This window comes from Vombatus ursinus, unplaced genomic scaffold (genome assembly GCF_900497805.2).
Source record: "Vombatus ursinus unplaced genomic scaffold, bare-nosed wombat genome assembly UNPS02000749.1, whole genome shotgun sequence".
Taxonomy (NCBI): Eukaryota; Metazoa; Chordata; class Mammalia; order Diprotodontia; family Vombatidae; genus Vombatus; species Vombatus ursinus.
Window position 1 is genome coordinate 16,827,976 of NW_020940527.1, and position 23,087 is coordinate 16,851,062.

Consider the following 23,087-nt stretch of genomic DNA (forward strand, 5'->3'; position numbering starts at 1 on the left):
GACTCAATTGACCACATTTTGCATTTGAGTAGCATCAATATTCCTTGTGCTAGATTGTCTTGTTCAAAATGTGGTCAGTGCTGCCACTTGGTGGTTGATTGAGAAGGCTTCAAGGGAATCATTTATGGGTCAAACTTTTTTTTAAACAAATGTATATAATCCTGGTTTTGCTCCCTTACCAATTTATCAAATCCTTCACTGGTTTGTTTTCTCTGTTGATCTGTGTGACTGATATAGATTGAGGCTAGTTTGGTCCATTGATGTTTCACTCTCATAGCTTTTGGTGCAGTCTCTATGACATCCATTAGCACAAACTGAAATGATAAACATATAATGTGTGTGTATATATACATTTATATACATATCTATCTACATATAAATATACACACATGTTACATATGTATTACATATTTTTCTATATATGTATTGAGAGAGAGAGAGAGAAAGAGAGAGAGAAAGAGATATGAATAGAGGATAGAACTGGGATTTCATTGGTACAGGAAAATCTGGTAAGGTGACTCTACTAAAGCAAGCTGACACCTTCTCTACAGCTCATAGTTTTAGAGATAGTGCTTGGCACATATTAAATACTTAATACCTGTTCTATCTGTCTTTCTGCCTTAGAGATTTGCCTAGGGCCCTTATGAGTCAAGAGATCCAGGGTCAGACAGCAAGTGTATATCAGAGACAGGATTTGAATTCTGGTTGTTCTAGCTTCTAGACCTCCCCACACCATATATCCCATAGCCTCTCTAAAAACAAACAAATATTATGGAGGATAATATTATCCGCTTCCTTAAACATGAAATTTAATTGTCCTTCCATCCTAGAAGGAAGTTTAGGACAACAATTTTGTCTCTGCAATCTAAAACCATTTTCAAATCGGGTTCTGTTTTTGTTTTTTTGTTTTTTTTCCACCCAAGATGAAAGATATTTCCAGAATGGCATTTCAAACCTTTGACTTATATGATATCTTTTGCACAATTTTAAGTCAAAACTCTTCCCAGTTTCATTAGGCTTCCAAAAGTAGTATTTCTGGTTAGGGTTTTCATTCAAGGGCTCTGAATGAATGGCTATATATTCCAAACTTCCGTTTAGAATGTTGTGGAACTTGTAGGCATTTCAAAATTACTTGGCAGCATGCTGGCTGATACAGCAGATGCAATCTCTTCTGGGTCAAAATGTTCCTTTGAGATTGTTAATTTATCATGTATCTCATGAGAGTGATAATGTCATAGCGTAAGATGTAGCTGCACAGTTACTAAAGGCTGTGGTTTGTTTTCTCTTTTGGGGGTTCTGGGGTGTGTGTGTGTGTGTGTGTGTGAAAGAGAGAGAGAGAGAGAGACAGAGATAAATAATGACAGAAACAAGGAATATAAATGGAGGAGTTTGAGCTTGTCTTACAGTCAGTACATTTGTAATAGCAGAGTTCCCCTTTGTAAGTACCCATTAACCTTACATGGGACAATTGGCTGTCATATATTTGGCTCACTCATTCTGAAAAGATGTATAAAGTATTATGCTCAAGGTGTTTTGTTTAGCACTTTGAATACAACCATACAACAGACTTGCTCATAAGGATTTTCCAACCTGACCAAAGGTAATGACGTACTCAAATGATGATGACACAAGGGAGATTAAGATAGGTACAAAAGGCAGGGTCAGGCAAGATACATAAGAAAATTGATGGGAGAAAGGGCACTTTGCCTTGGGAATTCAGGTAAGATTTATTGGGAGAGTTAGTCTTTAAGTTGTGTGACATGGGGAAAGTTACTTAATTGGTAAAATGAAAGGGAAGTTACGGCTAGACAAGCTTCAAGGTCTGGGATCCTATGATCCTAAGTTTCTTCTCAAATGTCCCCTTGAACAGAAGGGAGCTAGACAGTGGAGGTGACTAATATGGAAATCCTAGGACTGACATTCCTGACAGAAAGCTTCTCTATAATCATTCACGAGCTAGTATCTAAAGAGAGAAAGACCTCCAAATGGACTAAAAAGACTTTTCTTCCATAGGCTTTTCAGGAAAATCTGTGAAGTGTGAGGTGTATGAGCAAATGAATACTCATATTTCTCTGCCACCGTTGTCCTATTCGTACATCTTGAATAGAGGTGGAAATGTTGGGAATCTCCAACATTTAAAAAACAGTAATTTATTTATTTATACTATTTATACTATTTTATTTACTGTACTATATATAGTATATATATACTTTATATACTATACTATTATATATATACACTTTATATTCTATATACTATATAAAGTATATACTATATAATATAAATATATACTATATATACTTTATATACTATATACTATATATAGTGTATATATATACTTTATATACTATACTATTTATACTATTTTATTTATACTATTTATACTATTTTTTAAAGCTTTTCTTCTCCTTCTCAATCTTCCTCACTTTGTGATTTTTTTAAATCTATTGTCCCACAGTATTCAAACACAGAAAGGCACCCGGGGCGCACATTGGAGAAAATGATGGAATCCAGTTTTACTGGCAACCAACCTTTTCAAGAAGCCCATACTCCCAACAGAGGAAGCCAGTCCTTCAAACATCACAGGTAAATATAACTGAAAGCAAAATAGGGATCAGTAGTTCTCAGAACACGAAGTGATCAAGCAGATATTTACTTGATTTAGTAACACATACACCTACTAATAATTGTATTCCTGGTGGAGAATCTATAGTCTGTGAATTATACTCCAATCCATTTATAAACAGATGTCCAAACATCTCGCAGCAGGTAGACCAAGAAAGTTCATAATGCTGTTCATAGATAATATCACCTTGTGTGGAAAGCCTAAAGGACACATTAACAGAACTCAGCAAAGTTGTAGACACAGACCAGTGAATAAAACAATTGTATTCTGAAAAACTATTAAAAAGCATAACTTTTTCCCTCTTCTCTTGCATTATCTCAGTTTGTGAAGTTAATGACTCATTCCCCCTTAGGCAGATGGCATCATAAACGTTCAGTCTTCCAGCACAGTAACTTTAAACAAACAGATCTTGAAATGGGATAGGAACATGACAACCTCCCCTCCTGTGCTCACCAGTGACAATGCTATTTAAGGTAACAAACTAAATGAGAGTTGTAGAAGCTGATTGGCTGACATGTGCCTATTTTCTGGGGAAAACTTTCCAACACTTAGTATTTTCTGAGATGGTAAATTTCAGAGTTTCAAAGGACTTTAGAAATATCCTTATTTTACAGATTAAAAATATGACATGAATAGTTATAAATGGCTCAACTAAATGCAGGCACATGGATACAACTCAAACCCACATCTACTGCATTTAAATAGATGCTCATGGTTTACATTCCTCTAATTTGGTTGTCATGGCAATAGCAATTTTTTAAGAGCTTTGAATTAGTATCAGTTATGTCTCTTGAAGTGTATGATAATGCCTATAATGTACAGCTATCAAAAAATAAGAAAAAGCAGAATCCAGCAGTAAAGAATAAAAACAACTTTTTAAAATTAATTTATTGTATTTTTTTTATAAAACAATATGGCATGGATCAATCTGCTGTTAAATGATTCAATCTATGCAATTCATGCTGGGACTTAGATTCCAAAACCATAAAAAGAGTTATTTTATATATGATTCTTAAGGTTCCTTCTAAAATTATAGTTCTGTGGCTTGACAAATCAAACTGAAAAGAAATAGAACATTGAACAGCAGGGAAAAAAATGCTAGCTAAGGAATCAGGAGATCTGAGTTTGGTTCCCAGTCATGCCACTTTTGATCTACGAGACATTGAATATCACAACTTCTCTGACTCTCGGTTTCTTTGTAGATAAAATAAGGAGTTGGGACTAAATAATTTTTAAATTTTCATTTTGTTTTCAGTTTATGATATTATATTCTTTGTTTTTCTTCTAGCATCTTTTGCCTATGAATTTAAAATGTTCAAGTAACTTGGATATAATTGTCTATTTTAATGCATTATAATTTAGAATATTTATTCATCATCAGAATATTTGCTTTATGGCAGTGTAGTGTTAAAGGTAAAAGGGCTTCATGGGAATTTTCTTTTCCTTGGAGGAGTTAAAAAAAAGATCCAAATATCCCAGTCTTTTAGAAGCAAAATATTGTATTGCAAGCAATTTTCCTGAGATATTAAAAGGGGGAAAGTGTAGTGTGTATTATTAAAGCTACTCAAAATCTTATTCATTATATTTCTTCCAGTACTATAAAATGAAGTTGCAAATATAAAATTTGAGATTATTTCAAGCAATGAATGTTCTTGTTTTGTTTTGTTGTTTTTTTTTTTTCTTTCCCCTTTCTTGAGCGCGTCAGCGCTTGGAGAACTATTGTATTTCTGTTCATGGCAAATGTGCTGGCTCTTGTGCTTTGCTTAAATGACTTTTCCTAAGTATACTTCAAATAAATTATACAATAAACTCTTTAAGAGAAGTTTTTGTTTTGGACTGTACCCAAAGTGTTTTAGGTTAGTTGTCCCTCACATATATTTTTGTTCTGATAAATAGACAAGATTTGATGGATAAAGACGTTTTTGTAATTTTGTAATTTATAGTTTAATAGATCAGGCTTTTGTTTTGTAAGACATGCTGTAGACTTCAACATTTCCATGACTGATCACCCAATTGCTGATTTATACATCCTGCAAACTGCTCCATAACTTACCAAGTGCCACTGGTTTACAAGTACTATTTGGCTGATTGATTGGTAGTAGAAAAAGATCTTTTTCATTTTCAGTTGGGTCACTAGTTCATTCTTTATGACTAGTGGTATGATAGGTTTAAGTTACAAATAATTAACTTGTGATTATATATCTCAAATGCGACGCATTAAAGAAGTAATTTCTGAATCACAGCTAACAATCAGTCATAGAAATATCTTTTGAAGAAGTCTTCATTAAAATTGAGTGTTTCTTTTATTTGGGAACATTGAAAGAAATATTACAACATAAAATAATAATAACAATAATACCATAATAATAATATCATAATAATCATATTTTTCTTGAAGCATTTTTATCCAATAAAATCCGTTTATAGATTTTGTGAATATTATTAAACAACCATTCAGAATTAAATGAACTATCCATTTTAGGCTGTTCAATGTATAAGCTTCATTCTTTTTAATTGTTGGGACAAGGAGATATAAAATCCACCAATGATATTTTCTTTAGATGGGTTGGTGGAGATGAACATTCTTAGAGAAGCTGCCCATATTATGGATGGAGACTTTTAGTAACATACAATAATAATAATAAGTATGTTTTATGTGGTACATTAAAATGAAATATTTGTAAAACACTTAACCCCAGTGCTTGACACGTAGTAGTTACTTAATGATAAATGACTTGTCTGAGATCACACAGGCAATACCTGGCAGAACTGTATTATTAATCCATTTCCTACGAATGAATGTAAATCCAACACTCACGAAAAGAGTATATCATACTGCCTCTCATGGTCTATAGAAGGTCTATTTGAATATGGAAATGTTTTCAGTACTATTTCATGGAGTAATGCAGATATTCTCTAATTATGTGAGAATTTCGCACAAAAATGTCAAATTCACACTGTTGCCTAAGATTGTAAATCTGCCTAGAGCCATTTTGACTGGACTCTCTAAAATCTAATGGTAAATTACAACATATAGAGCAGTACAGGGGGTCAATTTAATCAGCCTGATGTAGTACAAAGGACATTGGAATGTAAATCAAAATATCTATGCTGAAATTCCCTCACTTATATTTACTATATAATACAGCCTCCAGCAAGTTATTTTTCCCTTTCTGAGCCCCAATTTTTGCTTCTATAAAAATGAGGATTTGTATTAGTTGATCTTTAACATCCTTTCCAACTCTGATAGTATTTTCCTTATCAGTTTACAAATTTAACGGAAGAGAGGAAAATCAAACTATTTGATTGAAGAGACGGCTCACCGCAGGGGCCTGAGGTAGACTGGGCTTACAGTAAAACTTATTCAAGACTCCTGTGCCTTAGTAATACTGCCAAAACATATGTATGTGTCAAAACTCTTGTAGAATGTATACTTAGTTGTATCTAGGAGCAGACTGAAAAGAAAACCAATGTGGATCCCACAATACCTGAAAATTTAGGGTATTGAGTTGGGAATTGTGTTCTGAGAAGAGAATGTCAGTTTCAACAAGGTTTCTTTATATAATAGCTGAAACAAGTGCAAATTTCCAGACAAATCCCTGCAGAGCTCTCTGTGTTTATTTACTGTTGGTCTTTAATAATAAGACTTGTTTATTTTTCCCTGAGCAAACTGCATCAGAGAGGAAGATGACAAGAATTTAGTGGGATGGGTCTTGGTGGGAATTTTGTAAAACGAAACAAAACAAACAAACAAAAAACCTGATTCAGCCTTCTGCAGTGCTTATTTTATTTTATTTGTGCTTTAAATTATTATGCAAGAAATCATAGGAAGGCTCTGCCTCTCCAATTCTTTAAGTTTAAACCAGAGTAAGTAATACCTTTCTAATATCACATGCTTCCCACCCTATAGGGCACATACTCTGAAGGACCAAGTACTCTTGGACCTGGCCATCCACCCTGTTGCTGAAACATTAGGGCAGCTGACTTTCCAGTTTTCTTGCACTAAATATTCCTATGTGTGTTGACTTCCACAATCACATTATGAACATTCTGAGAGTAGGCACTCTCTTTTTCTTGTAGGCACATAAGAATCTCACCACCAACATCACCACCACCATTATCATGGTTCATAGCTAATGTTTATATGGAGTTTTAACATATACAAAGAAAAACCTGTTAGATAGTTGCTATTATTACCCCCATTTTATGAAAGAGGAAACAGGCTGAGTGACTCAGGGCTCACACTCCTAATACATATCTTAGTCAAGATTCAAACCCAAGTCTTCCTGACTCTAAGAACACAGCTCTATTCCACTATGCTACACTACTTTCACCTATAATACATTGGCTGAGAGATTTACAACTATGAATTTTTGTGTGATATATATGTGTGTGTGTGTGTGTGTGTGTGTGTGTGTGTGTGTTATACAACCTGACCAACCAGATATAGTAAATGTTGTGTTTCCTGTTAGGATCTTTCCCTATGGAGCCCATTTTGTTTGCTTTCTACTTTTATTCTACAAACTTCATCCCCTTCCTTCTTTTCTTGTTTAGGGGTCTTTCTTCATGCTGTAGCCCAGGGCAAAGGACTGGGATGCTACATCGGAATGCTTTCAGAAGGACACCACCTTCTCCTCGGAGTCGACTCAATGGGATTGCAGGACCAGCATATCAACAACTGGAAGAGGCAAGGATTGCAGATCAAGACACAATTCCTTGCCAAGGGTAAGAACCCCCCCCACACACACATATACACACACAAAGAGTAATAATAATATTTGCAAAAGTGCTTTAAAATTTGCAATGTACTTTACCCAGAAGAAATATGTCAGGAAAGTAGAATAGTTCTTATTTTAATCTCTATTTTGCAAATGAAGACCAATGTGGTTAAGTGGCTTAAGCACTGAAATTCAGTTATTAAGTGGAGAAGAATAACAGAATGATTGAATCATAGAAAATCAGAATGGAAAATAATACCTGGGGTTATTGAGTCCAAAATGTCCTGAATCAATTCTACACTATCCCTGGTATGTCATGTTTGTAGTCATTTTCTGTTTTTGTCATCTTTGTAATCTGATGGGTATGAAATATGATCACATCATTGTTTTAATTTGTGTTTCTCTAATTATTAATGATTTGGAGCACTTCTACTTTTTGACAGCTTGGATTTCTTCTTTTGAAGACTGCCTAATAATTTCCTTTGGCCATTTGTCTATTTTGGAACAACTTATTATTATCAATTTAAATCAGTTCCTTATACATCTCAGTTAAGAGATTTATCAAAGACACTTTCTGTAAAGATGCCTTTTCACAATATGTTACCCTTCGAATTTTAACAACATAGTGTTTTTTTAATATAAATTCATTTTAAGATTTCATGTAATCAAAACTATCAATTTTCTCATCTGGGGTGCTTTGTATCTTTTGTTTGATCATGGACTCTTCCTGTGCCCATACTTCTGAGGAATTTTCTTCCTTTTTTCCTCTAATTTATTTGTAATACGACCTTTTATACCTAAGTCATTTATCCATTTTCAGTTTATCAAGGTATATGATGTGAGATGTTGGTTAATTCCTAACTTCTGCCAGACTGCTTTCCAGATTTTCCAGTGATTTTTTTTTAATTAATAAGCATTTTAAGTGTCAATTATTGTCAGACACTATTCTAGGATCTGATAGCAGAGATTAAAACAGCAAAATCCTTACCCTCAAGGAAATTATACACTATTAGGATGTTACTTCAAACAGTATCTCTGACATTCTTTCCCTTCTTTCCATTCGTGTGGCTGCCATTTTGGTTTAGGAATTTATCAACTTCATACCTAGACTATTTTAGTAGTCTCACATTAAGATTCTCTTTTTCCATTTTTCCCTTTTCCATTCTGTCCTCTACACACTTGCCAAAATAAAATACCTAAAGGTCTGCGCATATCACACACTGGGTCCAGAATCTTTAAGAGATTGTCTATTGTCTACAGAATAAAATATGAACTCCTTAGCTTGGAATTAAAAATTCTTTATAGTCTGACTTCAGTCTAACTATGCAGTTTAACTTATATTGCATTATCTCAATACAGACACTCTTGGTTCCAGCCAAATGGCTATTTCTACCTCCATGTCTCTACACAGACTGTTATCTATACCTAGAATGTATTCTCTTCCCACCTCTGTCTCAAAAGTCTTGGCTTTCTCTTTAAAAAAAAATCAGTATATATTTTTAAAAAATATTTATTTATTTTTAGTTTTCAACATTCACTTTTATAACATTTTGAATTTCAATTTTTTTCCCCTTCCTTCCCTCTTCCTCCCCAAGATGGTATGCAACCTGATGTAAGCTATGCATATACAATCATATTAAACATATTTCCACATTAGTCATATTATGACAGAAGAATCATAATAAAAGGGAAAAACCATAAGAAAGAGAAAAAAAAGAGAGAAAATAGTATGTTTCAATATACATTTAGACTCCATAGTTCTTTCTCTGGATGTGGATATCAATTTCTATCATAAGTCTTTTGGAGTTATCTTAGATTTTTGCATTTCTGTGAAGAGCCAAGTCTATCAAAGTCAGTCATCACACAACTGTGACTGTGTACAATGTTCTCCTGGTTCTGCTCACTTCACTCAGCATCAGACCATACAAGTCTTTCCAGGTTTTTCTGAAGTCAGCCTGTTCATCATTTCTTATAGCACAATAGTACTCCATCACATTCATATACCACTACTTGCTCAGCCATTCCCCAATTGATGGGCACTCCCTCGATTTCCAATTCTTTGCCACCACAAAAAAGCTACTATAAATATTTTTGTACATGTGGGTCCTTTTCCCATTTTTATGATCTCTTTAGGATATTGACCAAGAAATGGTATTGCTGGGTCAAAGGGCATGCACAATTTTATAGCCGTTTGGGCATAGTTCCAAATTGCTCTCCAAAATGATTGGATCATTTCACAACTCCACCAACAATGCATTAGTGTTCCAATTTCCCCATGTCTTCTCCAACATTTATCATGGTCCTGTTTTGTCATGTTAGCCAACCTGATAGGTGTGATCTGGCACCTCAGAATCATTTTGATTTGCATTTCTCTAATCAATAGTGATTTAGAACATTTTTTCATATGACTGTGGATAGCTTTAGTTTCTTCCTCTGAAAACCACCTGGTCATATCCTTCGACTATTTGTCAATTGGGGAATGACTTGTATTCTTATAAATTTAACTCAGCTCTATATATATTTTAGAAATGAGGCCTTTAGCAAAGATCCTAGCTGTAAAAATTGTTTCTCAGTATTCTACTTCTCTTCTAACCTTGGATGCATTGGCTTTGTTTGTGCAAAACTTTTTTTTTAATTTAATGCAATCAAAATTATCCAACTTGCATTTCATAATGTTCTCTGTCTCTTGTTTGATCATAAATTCTTCCCTTCTCCATACATCTAACAAGTAAACTATTTCTTACTCTCCTACTTTGCTTATGGTATCACCCTTTATGTCTAAAACATGTACCTATTTTGACCTTACCTTGGTATATGGTGTGAGATATTGGTCTATGCCTAGTTTCTCTCACAATATTTTCAATTTTTCCCAGCAGTTTTTGTCAAATAGTGAGTTCCTATCTCAGAAGCTGGAGTGGTTGGGTTTATCAAGCAATAGATTACTATAGTCATTGACTACTGTGTCTTGTGTACCTAACCTATTCCAATGACCCACCACTCTATTTTTTAGCCAGTACCAAGTAATTTTGATGATTGCTGCTTTATAATATAGTTTTAGATCTGGTACGGCTAGGCCACCTTCCCTTCCTTTTTTTCACTAATTCCCTTGAAATTCTTGATCTTTTGTTCTTCTATGAATTTTATTATTTTTTCTAGTCCTATGAAATAATTTTTGACAGCTTGATTGCTATGGCACTGAATAAATAAATTAATTTAAGAAGAATTATCATTTTTATTATATTACTTAAGCCTACCCTTGAGCAACTGATATTTTTCCAATTATTTAGTTCTAGCTTTATTTGTCTGAAAAGTGTTTTACAATTATGTTCACATAGTTATTGGGTTTGTCTTGGCAGGTAGTCTCCTACATATTTTATATTCTTTTCAGTTACTTTAAATGGAATTTCTCTTTCTATCTCGTGTTGCTGGACTTTGTTAGTAATATATAGAAATGCCAGTGATTTATTGAGGTTTACTTTGTATCCTGCAATTTAGCTAAAGTTGTTAATTATTTCAAGTAGGTTTTCAGTTGATCCTCTAGGATTCTCTAAGTATACCATCATATCATCTGCAAAGAGTAATAGCTTTGTTTTTTCATTGCCTATTCTAATTCCCTCAGTTTCTTTTTTTCTTCTCCTACTACTAAAGCTAACATTTCTAGTACAATATTGAATAGTAGTGGTAATAATGGACATCCTTTTTTCACCCCTGATCTTATTGGAAATGCTTCTAGCTTTTCTACATTACATATAATAGTTTCTGATGGTTTTAGATAGTTGCCATTTATCATTTTAAGGAAAACTCCATTGATTCCTATGTTCTCTAAGGTTTTTAATAGGAATGGGTACTGTATTTTGTCAAAACCTTTTTCTGCATCTATTGAGATGATCATATGATTTCTTAATTTTGTTGTTGATATGGTTAATTATGCTGATAGTTTTACTAATATTGAACCAGCCCTACAGTCCTGATATAAATCCCACTTGGTCATAGTGTATTATCCTTGTGAAAAGTTGCTGTAATCTCTTCGCTAATATTTTGTTTAAAATTTTTTGTATCAATATCCACTAAGGAAATTGCATCAAAATTCATTAGGTCTATAACTTTCTTTCTCTGTTTTGTATCTTCCTGGTTTAGGTATTGGCAACATATTTGTATTGTAAAAAGAATTTGGTAGGACTTCTGTTTTGCCTGTTTTTTCCAAATAGTTTATATAGTATTGGAATTAATTGTTCTTTAAATATTTGGTGGAATTCACTTGTAAATCTGTCTGGCCCTGAAGATTTTTCTTAAGGAGTTCATTGATGGATTGTTCAATTTCTTTTTCTGAAGTGGTATTATTTAAGTATTTTATTTCCTTTACTGTTAATCTTGGCAATTTATGTTTTTGTAAATATTCATTAATTTCTCTTAGATTATCATTTTATTGGCATAGAGTTGGGCAATATAGCTCCTAATTATTTTAATTTCCTCTTCTTTGGTGGTGAATTCACCCTTTTCATTTTTGTTTCTGGTAATTTGGATTTCTTTCTTTTTTTTAATCAAATTAACCAAAAATTTATTTTTTTATCCCCCACTAGTACAGTTTTGCTGTCTATTTTTTTTCCTGCAACTCACTTAACTTCTCCTCTAAGAATTTGAATGCTATACCACTTGACTTGGTACATATATGTTTAGTATTGATAGTACTTCATTGTCTATGATATCTTTTAGCAGGATGTAGTTTCCTTTCTTACCTCTTTTAATTTGATCTATTTTTGCTTTTGCTTTGTGTAAGATCAGGATTGCTACCCCCAACTTTTTCTTTTTACTTCACCTGACGCGTAATATGTTCTTTTCTAGCCTTTTACCTTTACTCTGTGCATATCTCTGTGTTTCATATGTGTGTTTCTTTTAAACAACATATTGTGGGATTAAGGTTTAATCCACTCTGCTATTTGCTTCCATTTTATGTGAGAGTTTATCCCATTCACATTCATAGTTGATTACTGTGTTTTTCTTGCCATCCTATTTCCCCTTTCCCCCATTTATATTTTTCTTTCTCCTTTCACCCTTTCCCTCCTCACCAGTGTTTTGCTTCTGACCACCGCCTCCCTCATTCTGCCCTCCCTTGTATCAATCCCCCTCCGTTTTCTTTCCCCTTTCCTCTACTAATTCTTTGCTAATTTCTATCCTCCCTTCTAGCTACCTCCTCCCTTTTCTTTCCCCTTTCTCCTCCTACTTTCCTATAAAGTAAGATAAATATCTACAGCAAACTGAATGTGTATGTTATTCTCTCTTTGATCTAAATCTAATGAGAGTAAGGTTCAAACAATGCTCTCCTCTCTCCCTTCTTTCCCTCTACTGTAACAGATCTTTGCACCTCTTCATGTGATGTAATTTACCCTTTTCTCCTGGTATAATCCTTATTTTCACCTCTTAATTAATTTTTTATCATCACATAAAAGTCAATTTATGCCCATAGCCTCTGTCTACGTATACCTCTTCTAAATGCTGTAATAAAGACATAGTTCTCAAAAATTGCAAGTATCACTTTCCCACGTTGGGGTATGAATAGTTTAACTTTATTGAATAACATGTCTGTTTTTTTCTTTCCTGTTTACCTTTTTATGCTTCTCATGAGTCTTGTATTTGAAAATTGAATTTTCTGTTCAGCTCTGGATTTTTCATCAGGAATAATTGAAAGTCCCCTATTTCCTCAAATACCCATCTTTGTTCCAGAAAGATTATGCTCAATTTTGCTGGGTAACTGATTCTTGGTTGTAATCCAAGCTCCTTTTGCCTTCTGGAATATTATATTCCAAGCCCTCCAATCCTTTAATGTAGAAGCTGCTAAATCCTGCATAATCCTGACTGTTTCTCCATGATATTTAAATTATTTATTTCTTGCTGCTTGCAGTATTTTCTCCTTGACCTGATAATTCTGGACTTTGGCTATAATATTCCTTGGAGTTTTCATTTTGGAATCTCTTTAAGGAGGTGATTGATGAATTCTTTTGATGACTATTTTACCCTCTTGTTCTAGGATATCAAGGCAGTTTTCTTTTTTAATTTCTTGAAGGATGTTGTCCAGGCTCTTTTTGTTATCATGGCTTTCAGGTAGACCAATAATTCTTAAATTGTCTCTCCTGGCTCTTTTTGCCAGGTCAGTTGTTTTTCCAATGAGGTATTTTACATTTTCTTCTTCTTTTTTTTTCTTCTTTTGATTTTGTTTCAATGATTCTTGATGTCGTATAGAGTCATTAGCTTCCATTTGCCCATTTCTAATTTTTAAGGAATTATTTTATTCAGTTGGCCTTAGTACCTCTTTTTCTATTTGCCTAATTCTATTTTTTATGAAGTTGTTTTCTTCAGTGGATTTTTTTTCCATTTGACCAATTGTATTTTTTAAGGAATTTTTTTTCTTCAGTCAATTTTTGTCCTTCCTTTCCCAAGCGGTTTACTCTCTCGTGCATACCTCTAATTTCTTTTCCCAGTTTTTCTTCTATCTCTCTTATCTGACTTTCAAAATCCTTCTTGAAATCTTCCAAGAAGACTTTTTGGGTTTGGGTCCAATTCATATACCCATTTGAGATTTCCGATGTAGGTATATTGACAATATTGTCCTCTTCTGAGTTTGTGTTTTGATCTTCTCTGTCACCATAATAATTTCCTATGGTCAATGTTCATTTTTGCTTCTTAATCATCTTGTTTGCCTGTTGAATGGCTTTTAAAGTTGAGCTCTCCTGCTGGAGCACAGCAGACACTGTTGCAAACTTCTTGTGCTGGGGAACTGGGGCCTGCTCACTAGCTTTGTGTGTTGGGGCCTCAGGTGCTGGCAGCTGGAGGCTTTTGGGGGTCTGGCAGCTTACCTGGTACTGAGCTGGAGTCCTACTGTTGGTGTCTGCCATGTGCTGAGGCCAGTTACTGTTTTTCTGCATTTCCCTGGCACTTTGCCAAAGCAAGGGGAGGTCCAACAGCCAGAGGAAACCTGCTTTTCTCACCCCCACCCCCTGCCCTGGGGCTGTACTGAAGCACATAGTGGTAATCTGAGCTCAAATCTGCTGGTTCTCCTGGGTATGCTAAGGCACATGGGGGGTCCTAGTGTTGGCGTTTGCCTGCTCCACCACACTGGGGCTCAGGATCTCCTGCTGGTTCGCTGAGGTGGGGCTTGCTGCTGACTTTCTAGGATGTTTCCTGTACTGGAATCCCTTCCCCTTTTACTTGAGTGAAACATAACTTTCTTGCTGATCCTCTAAGTTTTCCAGTCTAAGAGATTGCTTCACCCCATCTTTCCACTGGCTCAGCTGTTCCAGGATTTGTTCTGGGGTGCTATTTTATGGGTGTTTTTTTGGAGGTCAATATGGGAAAGTGCCAGTAATTTACTGCTTACTCAGCCATCTTGGTTCCCAGAAGTCACCTTAGCTTTCTTAAAGATTTAATTATTAGAATTACCTTCTATAGAAAACAATTTTCATGTACTTTATTGGTTAGTATTTTCTCTTCTATAGCTAAACAAATAAATGAATAAATGATTGAATTAACAAACAAATGAATGCATGAATGAATAAACAAGCAAGCAAAGAAACACTTAAATGTTATCTCCCCCACTCTCTTCCCCCAAGTGAAATGTAAGTTACTTGAGGTTAGGTACTATTTTTAGTTTTCTTTTTTCTTCATATTCCTTGTGCCTTATACATGGTAAGTATTCAATAAATTTTCATTGAATGAATACATGAGTGGATGACCAGAGTAGAGTATAGCCAGACTATTGCTACCCTGACAAAAACAGATCAATTAGTGTTGAACTTGTAATAGCAGAGCTCTATCCAATCCAATTTTCTGACCGATCCAATCAGTACCTAACCGGATATATTTTTTCTTCTTCTTCTGTTCTGATTTTGTTTTACTGCTGCTGCCAACCAGAGACAGAGAGATAGCAGGAAGTTGCAGATCTTGTCACTTTGCGGGGAGGGAGGGAAGTTTTGGGTTTTCTCTGTGTATGAAGTTGTTCATGGCTCAGGCTTTCCTGACAAAACATAAGAGCAGTTTCCTTCAGTAAGGTTCAAAAAAGAGGAGAATGACAAGTAGTTCCTCTTTTGCAGTTTGGAAACCATTCCAAGCGCACTTGAACAATGCATTTGGTACAGATCTGGGATGCCAGCGGCAAATGCAACACAACAGAGGAGTCATTTGAAATGCATAATGAAAGTTGGGAACTGAATTTTTTTTTCTGCTTGCCTTATCTCTGAGAATATATTAATCATTAATCCATTTATTACAGATAATTAATATTGTTTATTGATGACATTTCTTATTAATAATTAATAAGAATTTTAAATTAAAATTGGATTTTCTCAACAAGGCATAAGTGGAAGCTCATCCGCAGATATCATTTTTGAGATGACTGAGGTTAGACCTGAAGGTGTATATGTGTTAAGCAAATGTATTAATAAATGACAAATCATGCAACATTTGGGTAATGGCCAAGTTTACACAGACATTCCCTGGACTTCATCTCCTTACCTAAGTCTCTTAGAATCCTTAGACCCATTAAAGGCTCAGCTCAAAGATTAGCTCCTATATGAGTCATTATTATGCTCCCACCCTGAAAATAACCTTTTATTCACTTTATTTTTTTCTTTGAATTAACTTACATAGTTATATGCTATATAACTTTATTAGAATCTATGATTTTTGGAGGTAGGGATTATTATGTTTTTCTCTTCAAGCAACTGGTAGCTAGCACAATGTTCCCATATAGGAGGTTCTCAGTAAATATTTGTTGCCTTAAACTGAATTCAGGAGGATGAATGTCATTTGGATGTTTGATTTTAGCTTGGATGCCCGTAAGGAGCAATGAGCACTAAGTTTAATGTGGAGATGGTCCAGCCAGGTGATACTTAGAGCTGTCAGAAGAAGTTAATGGTGCAGCAGATAGAGACCAGGCCTGGAGTCAGAAAAATCTCAGTTCAAATCTGGCCTCAGATATTTATAGGTTGTGTGACTCTGTGAAAGTTATTTAACCAAATCTGTCTCAGTTTCCTGAACTGTAAAATGGGGACAATAATAGTACTTGCCTTGCAAAGTTGTTCTGAGGGTCAAATGCCCTGTGCTGGCATTTAGTAGATGCTGTATAAATATTTATTCCATTCTGTTCTTCTTTCCTCTTTCTGATTAGAAAAGGGCTATTTTAATTGAATCTTGTTGACTTTAAAAGTTTCTTAAGGCCTCAGTGATTTTCATACTCAAGAATGACATGTCCAATCTGTCAGACACTGCGTCCTTTACACCACAAAGGAGACTCAAAATTTCTTTTCACACAATGTTAGCATTTTTGTTTACTTTATTTTTTAATAGAAACTTGTTCAGAATGTTCTCTTTAGACTCACTTTCCTTTAGACTTTTCCATTATATGATATACATCCAATGTTGATAAATATTGAATCTGAGGACAAGAATTACTTGTAGAATAAAATTCATAAGGCAATTTGATCTCATTCTTGGCTACCCAAAATATCTAATTTTCATTCCTGTTAGAAGGGGGAATATCTCTCAAAAGATTGGAAGGTATATTGGTAATAGAATTTCTCAGTTCAAGGCCCACTCCAAATCTGGCCTAAATCTGAAGGAGGAATGAATTGATTTCTAAGAACCATCAACCATTTACTGTTAGAGGCTTCTTTCAAATCTCTTGGTAATAATGATAAAGAGTCAGGCTCCCACTGTACTTTGTTGTCCATATCGTAAGCCCCAAATATCCTATCTAGCTCCCAGTGGTATCGTTTGGCAAAAAGAATTAAGTTGTAAATTGAAGGGAAGACTTGATTGCTATGAACTCTTCTGCCTTGAGGTAGCTTTGCCAAGATAAAATATGTGACTTGGTTAGGCCCTGATGAAATGTTTACCATTGTCTCTCAGGCTGATGTAGAGCAATAAGGATATTGAGCTATCCACAGGACATATTAAGCCAACATACAAGTGCAACAGACCAGGAGAAAAGATACTCCTGATATAAGGGTCAGAATTTCTAGCAGTAAACTAAGCAAATTCAAATTCCTGCTCTTAAATAGGAGTTTCTAGAAGAGGACTTCTTAATATTTTTGTCTGTGTGTCAAGAACCCAGTTGGCAGCCTGATGAAGCCTGTGGAACTCTTCTGAAAATAATATTTTTTTAAAATCCTCATAATTGAAAACAAGTCTAATATTTGTTAGAAGACAGTGAAAATAGGGGCAGCTAGGTGGCACAGTGGATAGAGCTCTGGCCTTGGAGTCAGGAGGAAGTGAGTTCAAATCCAGTCTCAGACACATGACACTTACTAGCTGTGTGACCCTGGGCAAGTTACTTAACCCTGATTGCCTCACCAAAACAAGAAAAAAAAAAGAAGATAGTGAAAATAAATACTTTTCTCCCACCTAATTTCACAGACTTGTTGAAATCAATCTTTGGACCCCAGGTTAAGCAATCTTACTCTAGAACCTCCAAATCTAAAACAATTTGACATCAAAAGAGCCCATTCTAATCTATGAAAGAAAGAAAAAAGGCTGATAAAACTGTTCGGATATCATGGAGAGCAAATAACTACTTGATCAAAATTTCCATTTTTAAACATCTGTTTCAAGTAGAGTTAAAGTGTTTTGATTTGCAGTGCATTTCAGAAGATCAGTACTAAATTCATCAACATATTCAACACTAGATGTCAAGGCTATTTGTATTTTAATAATTCCATCCTCTATTCTCTTTCCTTGATACACTTATGGCATACACTTGCCTAGAATTCTGGCTGAGCATAAATCAAGTAGTATTACAACACCAATGTAAGTATGATTAAAGTCTTTATGATAATAATAACCAAAAATTTTATAGAGCTTACTCTGTGCCAGTCACTGTGCTAAAGGCTTTATGATTTTTATCTCATTTGATCCTCTTAACAGCCCTGGGAGGTTGGTGCTATTATATCCTCATTTTACAGACACTGAATCAAACAGATGTTAAGTAACTTACCCAGGATCACACAGCTAGTAAGATCTGAGGCTGAATTCGAACTCTGGTCTTCATGATTCCAGGCCATTGCTCTGTCTGCTGGGATGCCTAGCCAATCATTTTCTTCTATCAAAGCTCAAACCCTTAAATCTGACTTGATTGTAAACTCCTTGAGGGCAGGGACCCTGTCTACCTTAACCATCATTACTCTCCCAGTGCCTAATATAGTGTTTTGTAAAAATGTTTCTTTGACAATATTTTTTATCTTTTCATAATCAACATTCCTGATTGCATTATTCCCTCCCTAATAATGAGGCAACCACTGTAACAAAGTTTATAAAAAAGGAAAAACATTCCAACTCAACCAACAAATTGGAAAATTCTAATATTATTTGCAGTGTTCTACTCCTTCCCATTGTCAATGTTACTTGAAAGACTGAATGGAATCGAATTTAAAAAGTAGATAAACTGGGGCTCAGTGTCACATCACATAAATGCCCAGTTTCTTAGTTTCCCCATATGAACTATAATATCATTTTCCTTCCTCCATCTATTACATTGAGTTGTTTCAAGTGAAGAAAAGATGGATATGTATGGATGCATGCATATACATATGTATCCATTATATATATATGTATATAAATATATATATATATATTACATATAATATGCAGCATAGACACCATTTCCTCTGAGTGCCACAGAATTGATGCTTTTGAACTGTGGTGCCGGAGAAGACTTTTGAGAGTCCCTTGGATAGCAAGGAGATCAAATCAGTCAATACTTAAAGAAACTAATTCAGGCTGTTCACTGGAAGATCAAAGATTAAAGTTAAAGCTTAAATATTTTGGCCACATAAGAAGAAGACATGATTCGTTGAAAAACGCTTCGACCTTTGGAAAGATTGAAGGTAAAAGGAGAAAAGGGACAGCAGAGAATGAAATGGACAGATACTGTCATGGAAACAATGAATATGAGCTTGGACAGACTTCAGCAGTTAGTAGAGGATAGAAGGGACTGGTATGCTATGGTCCATGGAGTCACTAAGAGCTAGACATGACTGAACAACAACAACATTTTCTCATTCTGTTGCCCTACTAATTGCCCTTATTTATTGTTGTTGTTGCTATTGTTATTGTCATTGTTCAGTTGATTCAGACACGTCAGGTTTTTCATGCCCCATGTACCAAACTGTCCATGGAGTTTTTTTGACAAAGATACTAGAGTGGTTTACCATTTCCTTTTCCAGTGGATAAGGCAAACAGACATTAAGTGATTTGCCCAGAGTCATGCAGCTTTTAAGTATTTGAAGCTGGATCTGAGCTTGGGTCTTCCTGACTCCAGATACAGCCTCTATCCAATGAGTCACCTAGCTGCCTACCCTTATGCATAGATATGATCAAATAAATATTTTCCTCAAAAATTTTCAGTGATTCTCACTTGGTCATTGTCCACTCAGGGAATTTTAAACAGCTTAGCTTGGGATACAAAAGTCTGCATAATCTGATGTTACTCAATTTTTCCAACTTCTACCTTATGTTTGATGGTCTGGCCCCAATGGCTATTTTCTGTCCTTCAAGTATACCCAATGCTTTTCCAACTCTTTGTCCTTGTGTACTCAGTTCTTTATATATGGAATGTTATCCCTCCACCTCTTGCTTGTGAAATTCTTGTAGTTGCTTTAAAGTTCAAATTAAATGTCCCCACCCCCCCCCCCCCCTTCCCTGATCCTCTCAGTTAATGATGACATTTCCTCCCCCCCAGACCTATATAAGACTTTGTTTTGCATCTCTCTAATTTACTCCAATCTGATTTTGCCTAACAGTTATCCGTGGATATACCCTATGCCTCTATATCCCTATAAGTTGCATGAAAAACGGAATGAATCTTTTTCTAAATTTTTGCCTCTCCTCTAGTCATAGATGCAACATTTGAATTCATATATGTACATTTTAAATGGTTGTACAATTATTTTATTGAATTTAATTTATTTGATGTCAAGGAAAATTAATGTATTTCTTCTATATATTTCAAAATTTTGTCGTGTCTACATAAATGTGACTCCTATCTTTTTTTTTTTAAATGAACTATAACACAGCTTTGGTTACTCTCTGACCAATTTATTTCAGTAAAGATAGATATGTATAGATGCACACACATGTGTGTATGTACATATATATGGTAGAGAATATGTATGTATGAGTGTACATAAATGTACACCCATATACTATATTACCAATATATATAAAAAGAGAATAAATTTTTTTAAAGTTTTGCTCTTGAGAAGATGATATTATACTAGCCCAGCCTCCTTTTCCTCAAGATAACTAATTGCCATGCTTCAGTGATGAACTGGAGATTTCTACTTCTGTTTTCTCTCTTCCAATGTGAGGCAAACTCTCCTTGCCTTTGAGAGTCACAAACATCTGTATAACCAACTCTGACAGCAACAGGATGGAGGAGCTGAGAAAACTTCTCAGCTTCTTCAGTATCAACTGAATAATTAATTAGTATGTACTAATTAAGGAGTAGACCAATCCTCTCTTAATAAGAGCCTTAAGCAAACAAACATCTCCATGTCATTCCCATTCATCTGGGACCAACTTCAGGAAGAAGATGGATAATCATAGAACAGAAAGGAGGCATGTATTTGATTCTACAGCTTGGGGTGTTTTTAGAGATCAAATAAATATTCTGTAACAAGTGGGAATCAAACAGCTTTCTTATGGTATATTTTTGAAAAAGAGAAAAGCCTCTGAATGTTCCTTCCACATCTCTCTCTTGTATACACATGGTCCTCTTTCCTTACTTGGGCACACACAAAAGCAAACTGGAAAGCAGAGGAGAGGTGCAGAAATTCTGTAATTTTGAGAAGATTGGTACCATAACAGGCTGAATTGAAATACCATATTAAAGAAAAAGTGTCTTTGTACCATTTGCTATGTACTAATCAGATACCATCATGTATACCCTAAATAATTTATCTGGATTCTATGAAGATTTAATCAATCTATACCTTTTTTTTCTACATTCACCCATTCCTGCCCTTGACACTGGGAAACCCAAATTGAGTAAAATGTTAATAAGCCCTGAGCAGAGTAGAGAGGGCAAAGTGTTGACATTTAATAATTCTTAATGGTGAGGAAGATGAAACGTTGTAATACTTTTAAGTATTGAGGGATGAATATGAATAGACCCCATGTGATTTGGCTCCAGGATATAACTGAAACAAAATACTTCGTTTGGTAGTATCTAATGGAATCTAATTCAGGTAAAGTCAAAATAAATGATAGCGGGGAGGGAAGGGAAAAAAGATGGAGGAAGGAGTGAGAGAGAGAGAGAGAGAGAGAGAGAGAGAGAGAACTTAACCTCTTCTTTATGCCAAACTAGCAATCTGGCTAAAGTCTCCTCAGCAGGGTCCCTCATTTCTTGTTAAATGACCTATTACAGGGTTGGAGGAGGGATGTGAGAGGAGATGAAGAAGGGGCTCTGTTTACATTACTCTCTTTAAAATCTGGGTGATGCAGAAAATTCAATCCTGTAATTCCTTCTGAGCTCAGCATGACAACTCTACTTTGGATCCAAATGTTAAGTTAACAAATCTTTTCCAGGCGTTGATGTGAGGCCATAGGCATGCCAGTTTGCCAATTGCTGGTAAATGAAGTTTGCTGCCTTGTAAGCATTTAGAATGTGGCAGCCTTGTGACATTTCCCATATAAAATGGGACTTTAAAAATGAGAAAAAACCAAACTTGATTACAGAAATGCAATGATTCCTCCTAGAATTGTCACTATAACCTATAATGAAAAATTGGAGAGATATCATTTGTTTCCTTTCCTGATTGTCTTTCGAGGGAGGGTGGAATTTATCTCTTCTTTTTCAAACGTTAGACAAAATCAGTTGTCCAAGGATAGAAAGCAAGAAGGAAGCCCTTGTCTTCCTATCACTCTACACACGTATTCTTGTTTCCTATCCAATGGGAAACTGAAATAACTTACTTTTGTCTTTCTTTTCCAGGTATCCATCCAATGGATTAAAAATCCAACAAAATACAACAATAAATATGCAACTGCCTTCAAGAGAGACAAAACCCTATTTTAATAGCTTGGATCAAAAGGACCTAGTGGGATATTCATCCACAAGGGCCAGTTCTGTTCCCATCATCCCTTCAATGGGCTTAGAGGAAGCCTGCATGCAAATGCCAGGTATTTCTGACATCACAAGCCTCAAATGGTGCAAAAACTCCTGTTCTGCTGAACTTGTCAATGTGAGTGGTCCAGTCAGCAATTGTCTTATAGTAGAACAACAAGAAGTAAAAATATTGCTAGAAACTGTCCAGGAGCAGATCCGGATTCTGACTGATGCAAGAAGGTCAGAGGACTATGAACTGGCCAGCGTTGAAACTGAGGACAGTGCAAGTGAAAACACAGCCTTTCTACCCATGAGTCCTGTGGCCAAATCAGAAAGAGAGGCACAATTTGTCTTAAGAAATGAAACACAAAGAGACTCAGCCTTGACCAAGTGACTTGGGAAATAAGGATCTGTGCATTCAATGCTTTGCTAAACAGGAAAGAGAGGAAATTAAATACAAATTATTTATATGCATTAATTTAAAAGCATCTACTTAGAAGAAACCAAATAGTCTATCGCCCTCATATCATATAGTGTTTTTTAACAAAATATTTTTTTAAAGGGAAAGAAACATTTCAGGAGGGATAAAGCTTACATCAAAAGCTTTTTGGTAGGATTCTGAATACACTTTCAGTTAGTTTTAGCACTG

The 23,087-nt window shown here is 35.1% G+C and overlaps 1 protein-coding gene across 2 annotated transcripts in view; it reads left to right on the forward strand.

Moving 5' to 3' along the window:
- Positions 1-22,832, forward strand: part of NRG3 (neuregulin 3) — a 1,130,481-nt gene extending 1,107,649 nt beyond the window's left edge. For both annotated transcript variants that reach the window (XM_027860767.1, XM_027860774.1), the window contains exons 7-9: positions 2,459-2,586; positions 7,181-7,351; positions 22,325-22,832. In XM_027860767.1, coding sequence (XP_027716568.1) covers positions 2,459-2,586; positions 7,181-7,351; positions 22,325-22,832 — 807 coding nt within the window. The remainder of the gene's footprint in view (positions 1-2,458; positions 2,587-7,180; positions 7,352-22,324) is intronic.
- The last annotated feature ends 255 nt before the right edge of the window (positions 22,833-23,087 follow it).